This window comes from Apteryx rowi, unplaced genomic scaffold, assembly GCF_003343035.1.
Source record: "Apteryx rowi isolate R43461 unplaced genomic scaffold, aptRow1 scaffold_266, whole genome shotgun sequence".
Classification (NCBI taxonomy): domain Eukaryota; kingdom Metazoa; phylum Chordata; class Aves; order Apterygiformes; family Apterygidae; genus Apteryx; species Apteryx rowi.
This window is the reverse complement of record NW_020449041.1, coordinates 293232-310102: the sequence shown is the minus strand read 5'-3', so window position 1 is coordinate 310102 and position 16871 is coordinate 293232. Positions and strand designations below refer to the sequence as shown.

At 38.9% G+C, this 16871-nt stretch overlaps 1 protein-coding gene across 9 annotated transcripts in view; it reads left to right on the top strand.

Annotated features, from left to right (window-relative positions):
- Positions 1 to 37: 37 nt before the first annotated feature.
- METTL6 (methyltransferase like 6) overlaps positions 38 to 16871 on the top strand; it is a 38344-nt gene continuing 21510 nt past the window's right edge. For 3 of the 9 annotated variants that reach the window (XR_003253867.1, XR_003253868.1, XR_003253866.1), the window contains exons 1-6: positions 40 to 58; positions 1309 to 1692; positions 2362 to 2496; positions 3672 to 3842; positions 4981 to 5122; positions 15938 to 16216. Coding sequence is in view for 2 of the 9 variants with exons in the window: in XM_026067995.1 (XP_025923780.1) it covers positions 1396 to 1692; positions 2362 to 2496; positions 3672 to 3842; positions 4981 to 5122; positions 7845 to 8008 (909 nt within the window). In the remaining 7 variants the exon portion in view is untranslated. Of the gene's footprint in view, positions 59 to 1308; positions 1693 to 2361; positions 2497 to 3671; positions 3843 to 4980; positions 5123 to 7844; positions 8350 to 15937; positions 16217 to 16871 lie in introns of those variants that run through there. The other 6 variants (XR_003253865.1, XR_003253864.1, XM_026067995.1 and 3 more) reach the window with 5 other exon arrangements.

Genomic DNA, 16871 nt, shown 5'->3' with positions numbered 1-16871 from the left:
GGGGGGAGGGGGAGCGCGGCGGCCGCCTGTCCCCGCCTTCAGAAACGCCGGAACGCAGGTCCAGACCCACCGTTACCGCCGTGTTAACGGTTTCTTTGTTTTTCCCCCTAACGCAGAGTGTTTTCCAAATATAAAGGGGGCAATTTAAACGGTTAATTTTTTCCCCCCTCTGTAGCTTGTCTTGTGGAAAAAATGTATACGCTGATTTCCCCCTTGTAGTGTGCCAGGGACATAGTTTGCTGATTTGTGCTTTTTGCTGATTAATGAGGATATACCTATATATATATGTGTGTGTGTGTATATATATGAATTATGAAATTGTGTGTATATATATATAATATATATATATACAAAAATTCAAAATACTGTATATTTTGAGGATCTGCCTATCTCTTTAGGAGATTTTTCTTCTCCAAGGAAGCCTGCTCACAGTAACCTTTTCCGTCCTTTCTGGAGGAAAGGGGCATGTGGTCTGACCACCCCTAAAGCGGGGCAAAATGGGGACAGTTCTGTGTTTCGTAGCGTTCATGCATTTGTGTTTTATGTTTGTGTTTGCAGCATTATGTTTGTGCTCTGTAAGATAAAATAGCTAAATGAAGTACTACATTCACATCCAGCTGATGGACATGAATGGCACATTTGGCCTGCCAGGAGTTTCAGGAGAGCTATTGGGTCATGCATGACTTAATTCACATATGCCATCTTTCAGGGTCTGGGTGTTTGTGGCAAGGCGGAGGTCAGAGCTAGTTTAACGCGAGGGAAATTATTTGGATCCTTTCCCGGCCTCCATAGAACTGTTTTTATTTCCTCATTTTTGTTAACTTTGGAAAAAAATGTATCCATGATTGTTCAAACTGCTGTGAATCCTCAGGAAGAGGCAGTGGAAGGAGTGCGAGCGCAATGTTAAGATGAATATGGCTTGATCTATCAACTGAAATGGGACTTTTAAAAAGATATGCCACCTGCTTTTCAGTTGTGAGTTTTCTGAGGTGTTACTAACAAGAGTTACACAATCCATGTTTCCCTTTCCTAGTCAGTTTTAGTGAAAATAAACTTAGAGCTGCATCACCTTTCTCTGGTTGGGTAGTTTTCTGTGATGTGTGTGGAAGACCAGCAGAATTTGTCCACCATGTGCTTTAACTTTGAGATCAGTGTAATAATGTCTTATCCAATGGTCAGCTTTGATGGAGGATTTCTGAAAATAAGAGAAGCAAGTCTGGTGGTTTTGCAGTGTGTTGTGTAGGGCAGATCACCATAAAACCTCAAAAAGTGCACACAGTAACTCTCTTTTTTTTTTGTTGCTTCTAGATCCTTGGTTATTTGCCTAAATTAAGTCGTGGAAACGTATGCTAAAAAAACCCAAAACACTGTTAGGTCTTTGGTATTCCTATCTCAATGAAAGACTCTAGGATGTTCCATGAAAACATATCAACCGATTGCTTAAATTTAACGACTACATCTACTGGAGGTGATGCTTTCCAGAAAAAAGGCCATAGTGCAAGGATCCTTAGCCCAGAAGAAGCTGAGAGACTGGCAAAAGATAAGGTTTTGATGACTGATTTCAAACAACTAAAACTGGAGAAAGAGGCACAGAAGAACTGGGATCTATTTTACAAAAGAAACAGCACCAACTTCTTCAAAGACAGACATTGGACAACCAGAGAGTTTCAAGAATTAAAAGCATGTCGGGAGGTGAGCTGTATACACCTTATCTATAAGTAAAGAGATGTGATTCATTGTTTTCGAGTGATTTAATAATATTTCTGACAAAGCCATAAAGTTGAGAGTTCTCACATCTTAAGCATGCAGTACCTTGTGTAGCATAATCTCTTTTAATGTCAAAGATATCTCCCCAGAATCAGTTTAGTTTCAGTGTATAATTCTTTCATATTATATATGGAAAATCAAATCTAGAATATTTATTTTGCATCCTAAATAGACAACTTGTCTCTCTGTGATGTGACATGTTCAGATGCAAGCTGCAGCACTTAGAACACTGTTTTAAAGAAAGCATCCAGAATTACAGGCTAATTGCAAAATATCCTTAAGGGGAATAGTCAGATGCATCTGTTGTTCATTCTATCTGAATGAGACACAAGACAGTGATGGTACAACAATCTGTTAATTAAGTGGGTGGATGACTAAAGAAATATTAAGAAGTTCTAAAAAGATGTGTAATTTTGCACAAATTAAAATTCCTGTTTTGTAGTGTCAGATTACCAATGGATGGCTGCTTCAGTTTTTAATCAGTGGTAGTTAAAATTGATTTTTGCTTTGAAAATGCTGATTGAACAGTGTGTCTGCTTGTATTGTGAGGAAAACAAAAATGATGGGCTGTATCTTGCATTTCTTGCTCCCCAGTTTGAAGATCAGAAGCTGACCATCCTAGAAGCAGGCTGTGGGGTTGGGAACTGCTTGTTTCCACTCCTAGAAGAGGATCTGAATATTTTTGCGTATGCCTGTGATTTCTCTCCTAGAGCTGTTGAGTACGTGAAGGTTGGTGTGATATTCAGTACTTCTTTTAGAGTGTCTTTAGAAGCTTATGAATTTACAAATGATTGGAGTGATGGACTTGCCTTCCTTTTTCAAGAAGAGTAAACTAGCATTTGTCAAAGAAGAGGAATGGATCCATTTCACTGGAGCTTCCATTGAAAGAAGCTGAATCATTTTCAAGACCTAATTTTTGAGCATCAAATTGCAGTAGCAGTATATGTATATTATTTTACCTGAATGCTCTGTGAAGACTGTGATTTTTTGGGAGGGATGTTTGCCCTTGATGTTTGTGGGGTAGAGGGAGTCCCAAGGATAATCTTGAAAACAAGGATATGGAAGTTTATTGTTAAGGAAATTTGGAGACTGATCAGAAATAGGTATGTTTATACTTACAGCTAAAGAGTGCTGCAATCCAAAGCAAGCCTTCCAGTAAGGTTAATGGGGACACTGGACTTTAAAATTCTCCTGGTTTGTTAAATTTATAATCAGAGGTAGATTTTTCTCTCTCTTCCATTTGAAAGCATTCTCTTATGGGACATTTATGGCTGAGAAGCACAAGACGCATACTGCATATCTCACCCAAACAATGGGAAAAAATACGTGAGTGGCTCACAAACAGGAGGTGACAGCAGCTCCCTGGGGTGCCACAGGTGTACTGCCAGATGAGCTTGGGCTGAGCGTATACGCTCGATTTTGGTCAACTGGTGGTGTCTGCCTCCACGGCTCTTGCTGGACTACTTTGTTTCCAGAACCAGGTTTTCTTTTACCCAGAAAGAAAAAAAGAACTAAAACTGCCAAACTGCAGGTTGCTTGAACTGTTTACGAGCTGCTTGTTGCTGAAGAGCTGTGCTTTGATCCTGTTGTAATAGAGAATTTCTATGAATGATATTTCTATATTTTTAAAGAACAGAAGCAGCTGTAAAACAGAAATGGTATGATATCTGAATTGTGTCTTAACACACATTCCTTCTCAAATTCCTGAGAACAGACCATTTTTTTTCCCTCTTATAGCGTCTGGCAAAGAATTTTATATTGTATTAGTCACCTGTTGGAAGTTAATATTCTTTTGCCGCTTGCTTTGTGTTGCTCCCCTAATTAGTTTCACAAGTTTTTGATCTTTTTTTAAATAACAAATACTGCTAATTTTCAGTTAAAGCATATTCTTTTCATTTCCCTAGAAAAATTCCTTATACAGTACTGAAAGATGTAAAGTGTTCCAGTGTGATCTTACTAAAGATGATCTTACAGAAAATATACCAGCAGATTCTGTGGATGTTGTCACACTTATATTTGTGCTCTCTGCCATTCATCCTGACAAAATGCGCCTTGTCTTGAAGAACATTTACAAGGTAGGCATGAACAGCTGATTTTACAACCTTTAAAGCACTTTTATTCTTTTTGGCTTGAAAGTACAATTTTATTCTGAAAAAATAACCCTGCTTTTAATGGTGTTCTTTAATTAACACTATATTCCCTGGAAGTATTTAGCTAGCTTTTGGTGATGTGAGGGTTGTTTGGATTCTAGTCTAATGCATGTCATCAACATAACAAAATGCTATCTTGGACCCATGAATTTGCTGCTAGTTGTACAGTACAAATAATATTTTCAGATTACAGAAATGCCTGTGTTTGTAAGATATGAATGAAAGTGAATCAAAAGTGACTTCTATATGACACAATGACTTGCAATTAGAATTTCATTATTAAATACATTTGATCTGTGTGATTTAGAAATGGGATGTTCACAGATACTAACATTAACCTAGCGATACTTGTCTTCCTGGGCTGTCTTTGTAGTTGATAGACAGAGGACTATCCGGAGGGTAGTTTAAACCACTTGAATTGTGGTTGTTCTGAATCTCCCTGTCTGAGATGAGCCTGTCATATTGACTACAGAGGGACATAGTCAACATAACGTATTTTTTATATATATGTTGTATGTGTGTATTCGGGTTTTTATATTATAGGATATCCTGTTCATTTTATCATCAGTAGTTTGAAAAAAAGAATGTCAGATTTTAATATACCTCCAGAAGTTTTCCAAAGTCAGGACTGGTTCCTAGCTCATGCACACAAAAAAGCTGATTACTGTTTTCTTGATGGAGGTGCCTGGCTCATTTAACTCACTTGTAGATTTCTGCACAAATTTACAAGTTTCAAATATTCCTTTTCTCCTCTAAAGAATACAGCTGGTATTTGTGGAGGTAGGAGAGGTGCGTACATGAAATATCTAAAGTCAGCATGGCTAATGACTACATTTTCTAAATTTTAAACTCTTTATAGATTGATTTCTTTACAAAAGAGCAACAAGAAATCCCAACCTGCAGTCAGTTTTCCTGGAATTGTTCCTTTTGTATTTCTTATGTGTTAGGATACTTTGTCTTAGTTATATGTGTGTGTGTGTATGTGTGTATACATATATGTACATAGATATAGATACGGCAAAATCCATTTACCTTACTAAAGTATATGTGTCTTATGTGACAGATATTAAAACCAGGCAAGTGTGTCTTGTTCAGAGACTATGGGCTGTATGACCATGCAATGCTCAGGTTTAAATCTGGCAGCAAGCTTGGAGAAAACTTTTATGTTAGACAAGATGGGACAAGATCGTATTTTTTTACCGAAGGTAAGGCATATTGTAGATTGTTTTCTTTATTGTTGATCTTCTGTTTAAACTTGCTTCAGAAAATTGCTACCATGACCGTGGAAGTTTTGTTTTACATGGATGAACTGTTAAATCTTAGTGTATTTAATTTGCCACCTTCTTCTGGGAGCTTATCTGTAAGACTGACAGGACTTTTAGGAGCTCTTACTTGTTCAGAAGCTTCTTGTACGTGCCATTATGTGACAAGAGCAGTGATTTCTGAATTTTCTGTATTTCGTTCAGATTAGTTGTCTAAAGGAAAAAGAAAAATGCTTGGTAAGAGATTTGATCAGCTTCATCAAGCAACTAAGCAGTTATCTTGCCACCATCCTCTTTTGCAAGGTTATTCCTGGCATGCAAGATGGGGGTGTACTGATGAAATCCATGACTTTTAAAGCAGAATCATGACTAGAGTGCTGAGAAGCTTGTGCACAGATCCTGCTGAGAGAGTGCTGACTAGCTGCTATTGCTTTCTACTGTCTTTTTGTAAAGATGATGTAAAAAGCATTTCCATGTGATAGCAGTATCTGAATGGCTTTTCATTCAGTGTTCAGAATGCTTTAGGAAAGAAGATAATTGTTGCAGTTTACTGGTGGGGAAAATCGAAGCACAGAGACATGAAGGAATTTGCTTAGATTCTCACAATGAATTGTGATTATAGCTCTTGTCTCCTAACTCCCAGTTCCTCTTGCTAAACTTCAGTGAAATGTTACTTCCCCCTATCAATTACAGGGCACTGTGCAGTAGGAGCTCTGTGTTTGTTTCTGTGGGGCTTTTTGTTCTTACTCTAACGTAAAATACAGCTGCCGAGGAGACCGATTTGGAGCCAAGTAAATGTTATTCATATTTTATAACATAATGTACTACCTAATTGCTTCTAATATATAAAAGCCATTAATCATGTCCAAACTCTTTCTATCCTTCATAGGACAACGATGAAATTAAGATAATGTAGTCCGTYTTATAGCTTCATTGAAGCATTTCTAGAACTATTATTTATTGAGTGATTTTAGTTCTACTTAAACAGTTAGCTCTTACAAACAGAGTGGATGCAGAAGGGAAGAAGTAGGAGACTGGTCTTGCTGTGAAATTTTAAAATCCATTTTTGTTGTGTGTTAGAATTATTTCTGAATGAGAAATTTCTTGCTAGTGTAAATGTTTGATTTGAGGGAAAAATTGTGGTAGAAAGAGGGAAAAGAAAGGAAGGAGAAGAGAGAGAATTAGTCTTAGATTCATGATGCTGGCAATTGTTTTGCCTTGGGCTGGTCTGTGACTGTCTCATGGACCACCTCTGCTGCTATTTTAAATTCATTATGACTGGATTCATTTCAGTTATTATCATATAAATAGTGCTTAATATTGCTTGAGAACTCTTTTGTCACTAGAAGTAGGACCTCCCATCGTTCCTGCAGTTTGCTACTAGTGCTATTTTTTGTTTGTTTGGCAGGGGCACTACACCAGTATACCAAGTAATTGCTGAATGGGATAATTTGAATGATGCCTGTTTATAGTTTGTCTGGCCTCGGATGACAATACTGATCTTTTGCCATGGCAAAGAATCACGTTTCCCACTGTTTGAAATAATCTTAAATTATGAAGGGATGCATATTTGTAATTCTGTGTTATGAAGTATGTGCAGCTTCCTCAGAATGAGATTTTAATAGATGCGCAATCAAGTTCAGTGTATTCATATTTCATTGATGTGTACACCCCAGTGTACACAAATCCCACTGAGTTTACAATCTACGCATGTGGTTTCATGACAAGCTTAAGTGGATATAAGCCTGTACTACCACCAAACTGGGTGGTCTTTTCTCACCTCCCCAACACACCTCTTCTTCTGGTGTTGTGGTGCCTATAATCACAAAATCGACCGTTTCAGCAAACTGATCCACCTGAATATTGAAAAAATTGTGAGGCTTGTTTTTTTATCAGGTAGCATGAGTTTTGAGTGGCTTAAATTTACTGTGGAGTTACCCCCTAAATAAATGAAACAAGGTGCAGGAAGGGAAGGGTAATGACTTATAATTAACATGACAAGTCAATAGCATGGACAACCCCCTCCGCTCCTTAGGTCACTCCGTTTGTGAGGCCCTTCTGTCTTCTGTAAGAGAGATGTACTTTTAGTGAGTTTTTTTTGTTTATAGGAAATACGTTCAGTTTGACATAGTGTAGGCTAGGTACCACCATATCCAGTTTGCCATTCTTTCCCTTCTTCTGTTGAGCTATGGTATGCAAAGGTCTGGTAACCTAGAGTGATATTCTCCCTCATGCAGAGATGCAATACAAGGCTGGTTCATCTTTGAAATATTTGAAATAAGTGATGTATTGAGCTGGTGAAGACCAACTGCACAAAGTGAAAATGCTCTGAAGTTGATCACAGGGAGAATGGGAAGGCTCACTAAAAATAAGAGATGTGGCAAGTTTTGGAAGCTGAACTGAGTAATTAGCGTAAGCCTCATTTTTGCAAGCTGTTTTGCTTATGCTGACCTTTCCAAAGTAGAACTGTATTGATTTCATTCAGTTCAGGTGCAGCAGCCTGTTTGCACAGAGCAGCTTGAAATCTGAAGGCTTGTGTGATTTTTTTTTTTTTTTTTTCATACTCTTAACACACAAGAACATATGCTTATGTAAATGCTGACTAGTGTTTTAAAAATAGCTTAAACATAATTTTGCATCTTTCTCTGTTTTTACTCTCTTTTAGAGTTCTTGTCTCAGCTCTTTAAGGCTGAGGGATATGAGCAAGTGGTCAATGAATATGTGCAGCGAGAAACTGTGAATAGGAAAGAAGGCTTGTGTGTTCCAAGAGTGTTTCTTCAAAGCAAATTTCGGAAGCCTTTTGCTAAAACAGAAGTTCTTGCTGACTAGCAGTAGCACTGCTCATTTAAAATGGAAGCTAGCATGTTGTTTTTCCTTGGCTGTGCTCTTCTGTATTTGGTAAACCGGAAATGGCTGCATCCAGTACCTCTTGTTGGTTTTCATCCTCAGATATGCAATATGAATGTTGATTCTAATTCAATTTTAAGATGGTTTAGCAAAGCAGGCAACCTGTTGAGTGTCTGTATTCCTGTTTTTAAAGTAAATCCTGGACAGCATTGTTGGAGGATCAGGTACAGCAGACTAAATATGGTTAATTTTAAGCACTGTTTTTTCACTTGTTACTGGCATAATTATTATTTCAATTTTTATTAAAAACTCTTTTAAAATAAGTATCCTTTGTTTCTTTTTACCTATGTTTACTGTAGGCCTGTCAAACTTACAGTATTTTGTCTTCTTTCGTAGGACTTCTGAATATAATTTCTCAGATGCAGGAATGATACAGACTCAGCGAGTAGTGTTATATAAGCTGTTTCTGTATTTTAATAATTGGTATCTTTTTAATGTGCTCAGCATTTAAGTATGCTTACACATGTTTATATTTTAAATATAATCCTTATTTATTTGATTTCATGCTTGAAGGAAGCTGTTAAAGGATCAGTCTGTCTTCACCCTTAATTAATTTCAGATATTCTTCATTTGCTGAGCAGAAATAGTTGAGGTTTTGCAAGTCAGTTTCCCACTTGGAATTGAAATTAGTGAGTCAGAAATATTTTCTTTTATATGAAGTGCATTCAGCTTCTACTTCCTTGAGGAGAGGTCTTGATTCTCTTGTGCATCACTGTGAGGGAAAGTGTTGGTCTTTGCTGTTCCTATTGCAAAAAGCAGCTATATTGATGCCATCCCTCATAGCCTCTCACTAACTTGACTGCTTGAAGGAACTTGTTCCTCTTCCTTGAGCAGCTCTGGCGCTTTCTACTGCAGAAGCCCTTGTTTGTTCTTGGATGATGTGGTCTCAAAAACATGCCTGGGTCTTCAACCTGCATTTTGCACAGCTGCTATGCAACAGAGGAAGCTCGGAAAAATCTGGTGACTCATGCAATGGACTGCGCTGATCTTGTGCAATGTACACAAGTTGCAACAAGGGAAATCCCGATTGGATATTAGGAAAAAATTTTCCTCGCAGGGAAAATTTATTTTCTCTGCGAGGCGAGTAAGACACTGGCTCAGGGGCCCAGAGAGGTTGTGGAACCTCCCTCCTTGGAAATATTCAGAAATTGCCTGGGCAAGGCCCTGAGCAACCTGCTCGAGGATGGCTATGATTTGATCTCTTCCAACCTAAATTACTGCGTGATTGTATGACTCAGACTGTTCTACTGGACCTGTGTGTTGCTGTGTGTTGCTAGGTGATACAGTCTTACACATCTGATGTGGAAGAGGGGAGTATTTGCCTATGGGTACAACAAACTACCCATTACATGTGAAACTGGATTTTTTCAGCAGTCTTATACTAGCTGTGTGTGCATGGAGGGAGAGAAATGTTAACTTATGCAGTATAAAGCCTACTGATACAAAGTTAATCAGTCAGAATTTTGTGCCTTACACAGCTGATATGTTTCTAAACAAATTTGCAGCAGATCATTGCATTGTGTCAGGGCACCACAGCTTTTTTTGATTCGGTACCGTGCCCCCCAAAGCTGGATTTACTGTGTTTATTTTGTCATCAAACTTTGGCCTCAGAGGAAAAAGAGATTAAGCCACACAATTCTCCTAACAGCTCTTTGACATTGGTTATTACATGACATCTCTTCTTCATGGAGAGTATCATCCTGGGGACTTATAAATTGTTGACCCCTGCCATGCAAGCTGTTAGCACTTTCTGCCATACCAGTAATAAATGTCTGGTAACATTTACAGTAAATGAAAAAATATATTAAAAAGGGGTATAACAGTGATAGTGTTGTTATAATCTGAGCAATGATCATTTTGTGGCTTCTCTCAGTAAATGTTCATCTCCAGTACAGCAGTTCTTCAATCACTGCATGTAGTCTGAGCTCTCCTAATTTTAGGGTTTCAGCCCTGCAGCACTAAGCACCTTGCAGGGCTGGATGCTTGGTCCTTTTAGGATACACAGCATATAGCACATAAATGACACTGAAGGATTGCCTTGCATGGCTCCCCATCACTTCGGCATATGACTGTCAGCATATGCAGAGGCAAGTGCACTGAGGTGCGAACATCTCAGGAAAGGCAATGTAGGCAAGTAGTAAAATAAATTAATCAGAAGATTTGAGTCAACCCAATATACTTAGCTGCATACAGCAATTGACTTCCTTTTTTGCACTGGACTAAATATTGCCTGAACAATAATACACATTTTTATGGTTGTAGCATCAGTGTTCCTGTCTGTTTCTGCTTGAGGAACTATTGTTGCTTTTTGTATAGCAACACATTCAAGGAAGAGCAGTAGTGGTTATTAATTTTTCGTTCTCATTCAGTCTCATTTCCAGTCCGACCTCAAAAATGAAGTGGCTTGCACTAGCCCCCCACCAGAAAGCCTTTCAGCTACAGTTGACAGAAGGCAAAGGTTATTTTGTGGTGAATGGTTGTAAAGGCTTAATAGGCCTCTATACCTCTGCTTCTGTGAGCTCCGTGTAAATTTTGAGGGAGTTGAGTTAGCTTTAAGGAGGCCTTGCCTTATCATGTCAGACACAGTAACTGATGGGATACATGTGGCTATTGTAGTGCTGAGTAAAGTGGATGTACTCGCCCCCCCGCACCAGTCCTTCAGCATTTGCAAACCAGTACCTGGAATCCTTACTTGAAGCACTGTCCTTAGGAAGACCTTGTAATTGGGGTAAATAGTGTGAAAAAGACCTCCCCTCCAAAATGCATGTACTGAATCATACTTGCCTTGCACAGACAAGCTACTATGCCATCATTGTGATGAATATGTTGATTTGTTCCTTGATTTAAGTTCTTGTCAATCAGTGGGAGCTGGTTTAATTGTCTGTAGAAGACCCTGCTTTTGTCTCCTGTAAGCTGAACTAGCTGCTCTGTCTGGTAGGCATAAATATAACCAGCAAGTTACTTCATGCTACCACCTTGTTCTGAGCAATATTTAGAATAGAAGCAAATAAATAGCAGTGGAACTAAGAAAACCTGATGCTTTTTATGGTTTGATGTACTGTGATTAGATTCTCTGATGTTTAATAAAGCGTGTGCTCTGGTCAGAGCTTTTCTTGTCGTTAGGGAATCCTAAATGTCACTCTCCTCTGTGGGGTTCTCTGTCTCCTACTGGAACTGGAGAGCAAATAATAAGAGATTATGTTCATGTGGCAGCCTCTCCCTCAGTGAGAGCATTGATAAGGTCTGTTTTCTCTTTTTGGCTATTTTAATCAAAATTAACAGAAATATAATGCCTTTGAGTCTTCTGCCATTCTGTATCCTTTACTGTGCTGTCAAATTTGGTTGGTGTGTTCAAAAACAAGCTAAGCCCAAACAGAAATCCACACACACATTACATGCATGCTGTATACATGGATAAGCCCTGTTTCCTTAGAAAATAGGGCTAATGAAAAAAATATGCTTGAACTTTAAAGGGAAAGTAATGGCACCACAGCAGGCTTTGTGTGGTTCCTTTGATAGCTAAAAGGCTGTTTCTGGATTACTTGTAGCTATCTGAAGGTTCCCTGCGTTCTAAAGGCGTAGTATTTAAGCAGTTAATACAACACTTATCCCCACAGTTGAATGTATGTAATTTGTGTGAAACAATGTGCTGTAAAAGCTGTACCTGAAAATCTAACTGACTCAAGTTAAGCATCTATAAGCATCAGTAGCCAGCTGAAAAAGAAATAGCTTTTGCCTTATAGGAGGAAATTGGTCTATAGAATCTGAAGGGTGATTTATAGGCTTAATGGACTTTTTCTATTGTTTTGTTGTACAGTTTATACATCTGAACATATTGAGAGATACAAACTACCAATTAAGAAGAGTTTTACTGGAAGAGTTATTTGAAAGCTGGGGAGGCAATCAGTGTTAGAATCGGTATATGGAGGAAAAAGGGTATGTTTGAGCTTCTGGAAAAAAAGTTTTCTTAGTTTCACAGGCCAGGGCTGACATGCAATTAAAATTGATTGTTCATCTAAAGGGTGAAATTTTGGGAGGAAAGCCTGCAGCTTCTAAAACTAGACTAATGATACAGGCAGGGAGAAGGGCATCGTCTCATTATGTGCAATATTAGTAATACATGCAAGACGTTCTAGGAAGCTCAGTTTTGTGTTGGAAAGATGTGTGATGATATGGTCAGTGAAAATAGGTAAGTCTTTTTGTATGGATTTTTACCTCCCATAGTGTAGCTATGATGAATTTTTAGCTGGTTATGCTTGTTCTTATGAGGAAAGATTGTAAGCCATTTCAAACATTTGGGAGCAAACGTTTACTGATTATACAGTCGGCAAAAAGATGTGAGCCTCTGGGGTGCTGTAGGTTCAGGATATGACTATGTTTGCACTTTGTATTTGTAATATGAGTTCATTTATTAGAACAAGGCAGATGGCAAGCCTTTACTGTGGGGAGGCACACAGAGGCATTGCTTGAAAAGATAAATGCCATTAGCCAGGTAAGATGTTTCATTAGAGAGCTCTTTTTTTCATCCTGCCTTCCCAAGCTGAACCAAGCACTACCTACTACTGATACCATTCATTGTGTTTACAGCAGGGAGAAAATACTGCTGCTGTGAAATTGAGAGACTCAAGGGCACAAGGAAACATGTACATGACTTTTCAAGGGACTAGTGATTTCGTATACCTCTACTTAAATGATCCTAGGTTGGAGATTATTACCCCATCTCCAGCAAGTGTTAGGTTTCATCCTTGGAAAATTTGGTAGCATTTGGAAGTCTTGGCCAAAGACACAATTGGAACTAAATGCATGCTTCTAGAATATGTTAAGTGAAAGGTTTTGAAAAGCAGCTGTGTGACTGAAAAGTATAAATCCAGGTTTGGTTTTCTCCTTTGACTTGTAACAAGATTTATATTTCACAATCATGTCAGTGCTTTTCAGAGTACCTACCCTGGAGCATCTGTGCTGTCTCATCCTTGTTCAAGCTGGATGTGTCCTATCAACTTCAGCTCTGGTTTCCAGCATCTGTAGTGTCTAGTGAACTTAGAACAGGAATAACAGAGAATACTTGTAGGGAAAAGTCAAGGAGTAGACAAACCGCAGCCACAGCCTGCCCACTGCCTAGGCTCCACTAGCTTTTCTGGAGTCTACTTCTCTGGACGCTTGAATTTCTGTAGTAGGTTTTGAATACCAGGGAAGCTACTCTTCACTGGGGCAATGATATCTTCATGCATATGGGATTGTTGTGCATCTATAACTTAAGGATTTTGAAGCTAGTTTTTTGTTGGTTGTCTGTTTTTCAACCTTGGCTTCAAGCTTTTATGGGAAAGTGACATTTAATTGAAATATTTATCATCTCTCTTCCAATAGAAGCCTTTTTCTTTTAAATTTACCAGACCTGTTGCTGTTATGCTAAAACCAGAGCATTTAAAGAAGGGGATGGAAGGGGGGCAAGAGTTGTTCTCTACACAAATACAATCAATTAATCTGTTCTGTTTGTTGCTTTATTAGTGAAGCAAATTTCATAGGAATAGAGAAATACCTGAAGAAGTCACAAAATCATTACCACTATGTTTTTCTGAAGTTAGCATGAAACCTGAAATCCTTGAATCGACTTGTTAGACTTAGGAGTGAAACGCTGGCTTCAGTACCCTTTCATATGCAGCATTCTGGGATGCTCTGTTGTGTCCTTTAGGACCAGGCCCCAAGGAGCATTGAGTGTCTCACCTCTTGGCTGGATGAATGTGAATCACTTATTGAAAGTTGAATATAAAAGTGTTCTAGACTCTCTGCCTCATACAGTCAAGTACCCTCTTTGTCCCACAGTCTATGCCATCACTATAAGTCTCTTTGCTGTCTTTGGGTCAGCTTCCAATATCAGTTCCGGGCTTTGTTTCTGGTTTTGAAAGTGGCTGATAAACCAAGGATCAGAAACAGTCTAGACATTTTTGATCTGTACTTCTCTGGGACAACACTGGCCACAGAGGCCAGGAGAAAGCCTGTGAGAACAGAGGGTAAAGCTCAGAACAGAGGAGATCCCGCTTTGAAGTAAACTTCCTGAAACAATCAGACTGAGGCAGAGCCAGAGTGTATTTGAGAAATACTAAAAATCCTTCCTCTTCCAAACAGATTTTCTTCTATACAAAATATACTGGCAAATATTAGCCTGCCCTGCTACTCAAGAGACCCTTTGCAACCCACTAAACAAAAGGTTTAAAAGAACATAACTCAACTTCAAAGGAAAGAGTATGCTCTATCACAAGCAGGCTCTACCACATTTATCTTTTGAAGAAGGGCAGTGTAGTTCTCAAAAGCCCACCAGAGACAGGGTAAGCTTGTCAGTTGGTACCAAGAGCTTTTACTTCCATTCTGTGATACATAGTTTGTACTTGATCCATTCATACAAACGTCTTATGTGTGGGAGCTGTTTGTCTGTTTTGATCAGCAGTAGTAGATCAATGAGATATAATGATTTTGTTGGCTGTAACAAATCTTAGGGCATGTTAGTACTTCTGTAACAGAAAGGCTTCTTGTCAACGACGAAATAGCTCATGCCTGCAATTTCACTGAGGAGCTGAAAGAGCAGGACTTCATGAGTGCTAGCAGCAATATGGTTTGTTCGTGTGCCAGGCCAGCCTATCTGTTGGCAGGAAATGCAATGGCAGGCAGCATTTTATAGTGCTGCAATAAAGGTCCAAAGATGAATATCCTTTAAAAAAAAGAAAGCAACTTTCAAAAGTTAAAAAAGAGAGGAGCTAAAATGTACCTGCAGTGTTCAAAAGGGAACTCTTATAAAGCTCACAAGTAAAACTGTAGCTGCAATGGTGGTATTTTTCACATTTAAGCACCAAAAAAAAGTGAAATGACACACTTTGCTCCAGGGACATTCAAATGGTTTTGTAACGCAGGTAGCAACAGTGTAACTGTCTATTACTGTGATTATATGGTTTTGTTTCATGTAGTATTGCAGAGAATTTGAATTATGTTACTGATGACTATGTTCATAAATAAGAGTAAAGTGTGAGTCTCCCTGAAAAATTTGCTTTTGTGGCTTTATTTGACATTTCCTAGAGCCTTTAAACATTGAATATCCTTACTTTAGTTCAGTTTTTATTCTTAGTGATTTTTATGGTGAATGGGTTCAGTACTACAGAAGGTGGAAAGGAGTATAAGATCCCCAAATGGATAGACTGTACAGGGCTACAGGAGAGTCTTTGAAACCAACGTGAAAGGAGCCCAAACTTCAAGTTTAACATATGGCATCTTCCAAAGAGTGTTCTTTTGAAGAAGCCCCTTTAACAAAGGTCATTGCACGCCTGTGGTGATCTCTGGAGTCCCAAATCAGGAATGGGACAGCATTGCTCTGGGTGCTATAGACAAAAAGAGTAAGAGACAGTCCCTGTCCTAAAAATCCTACAGTTCAATTCTGCAAGATGGGTAAAAAGAGGAAGGAAGGATGTTATCCCGTTTATGATGAGACACAGAGATTAGTAATTTACTTTTGAAGTAGGGTAAATATCTATGAAAATGGGACTGAAGAAATGATTTCCAAAGTCCTGGTTCATTAGCTAGATAACAAGCCATCTTGCTGCAGAGCAGATCCTCTAGTAATGAGAGATATTAGCTCTGATGAAGGGAAACACAGTTCCTGAATGTCTTGTCGCTGTGATTTGAAAGACAGGAGTATTGTTCCCAATCCTGCTGTTGGTTTCCCGGACGATTTAAAGCCTTGCTTCTCACTTTCTGCCCTGTAAGAAGGAGACAATGATCTTGGAGTGAAAAATGGTACACAGGAGACCAGTAACTGGTTTTTGTGTGTGATCTGTCTTCCTATATTCCTTCTGCTATATCATCAAGTTTTTCAAAGTCCATGAGATGAAGAAGTAACTGCAAAGGTACCTTGATGAAGAAGGGATCAGGCAAAAGGGCAACACATGGTAAAAGCCAGCTGCTTCTTCCAGCAAAGTCAGTGGGAAAACTTCATCTGACTTCCTTGAGAGCCACTGCAACTCCAGGATGGCAAAGGGTATTGCACAGTAGGAAGAGAAGTCTAAGGACTCCCTCTCTCTGGTGATCCTTGGTGTTGGGAAAGGAGGAGCCATCGATACAGTCAATCCTGATAAAAAAACTCCTGAGGTAGGTACTTGGAATCTGAGATTGGAAAAAAAAAAAGAAAAAGAAAAGTGTGTGTGTGGGGGGGAACCTTGTTGGGTTTTATGCTACCAATGTGGGATGCAAAATTAATCTTTGTTTTAAGCAGAAGGGAGCAGGTCACAATTACATGGTGCCAGGAGCAGGGGCTTTAAGAAAAATACTGATGTCATGAGAAGTGGCAGTGCTGCTCTTCACCTGCTCTTTTCTGGTCCTTCCCATCATTGGAATACAACAAATCCAACTCTCAAAGCATCCATGGGGGGAGTGGGGAGTTGGTGATCTCTATGTCTGGCAGCCTGCTGGATTTATAGCATACGCCCCTTTTATACTTGATGGTTTTAGTGCAGCCCTGCCTTGTACTGCTATTTAAAGCCCAGCCACAGAAGAAACAGGTTGAAAAAAGAAACTAACTTAAGAAAGGAAAAAAAGTTTCCCCGTTAGTATCCTGTTACCAAAGTCTGCAGCTGACATGATGTATATTTTTTGAGTAAGGGTAACATTAGGTATTCTTTGCAATGGAGAGAAAAGGAACAGCTTTTCTTACCGTCCTTTATACTGTAAAATAACTTTCTTCTCTCGACTGTCTGTATTTTGTGATGCTCCTGCCTGGCCTGGTTGAAGGCTTAGTCTCCCATTT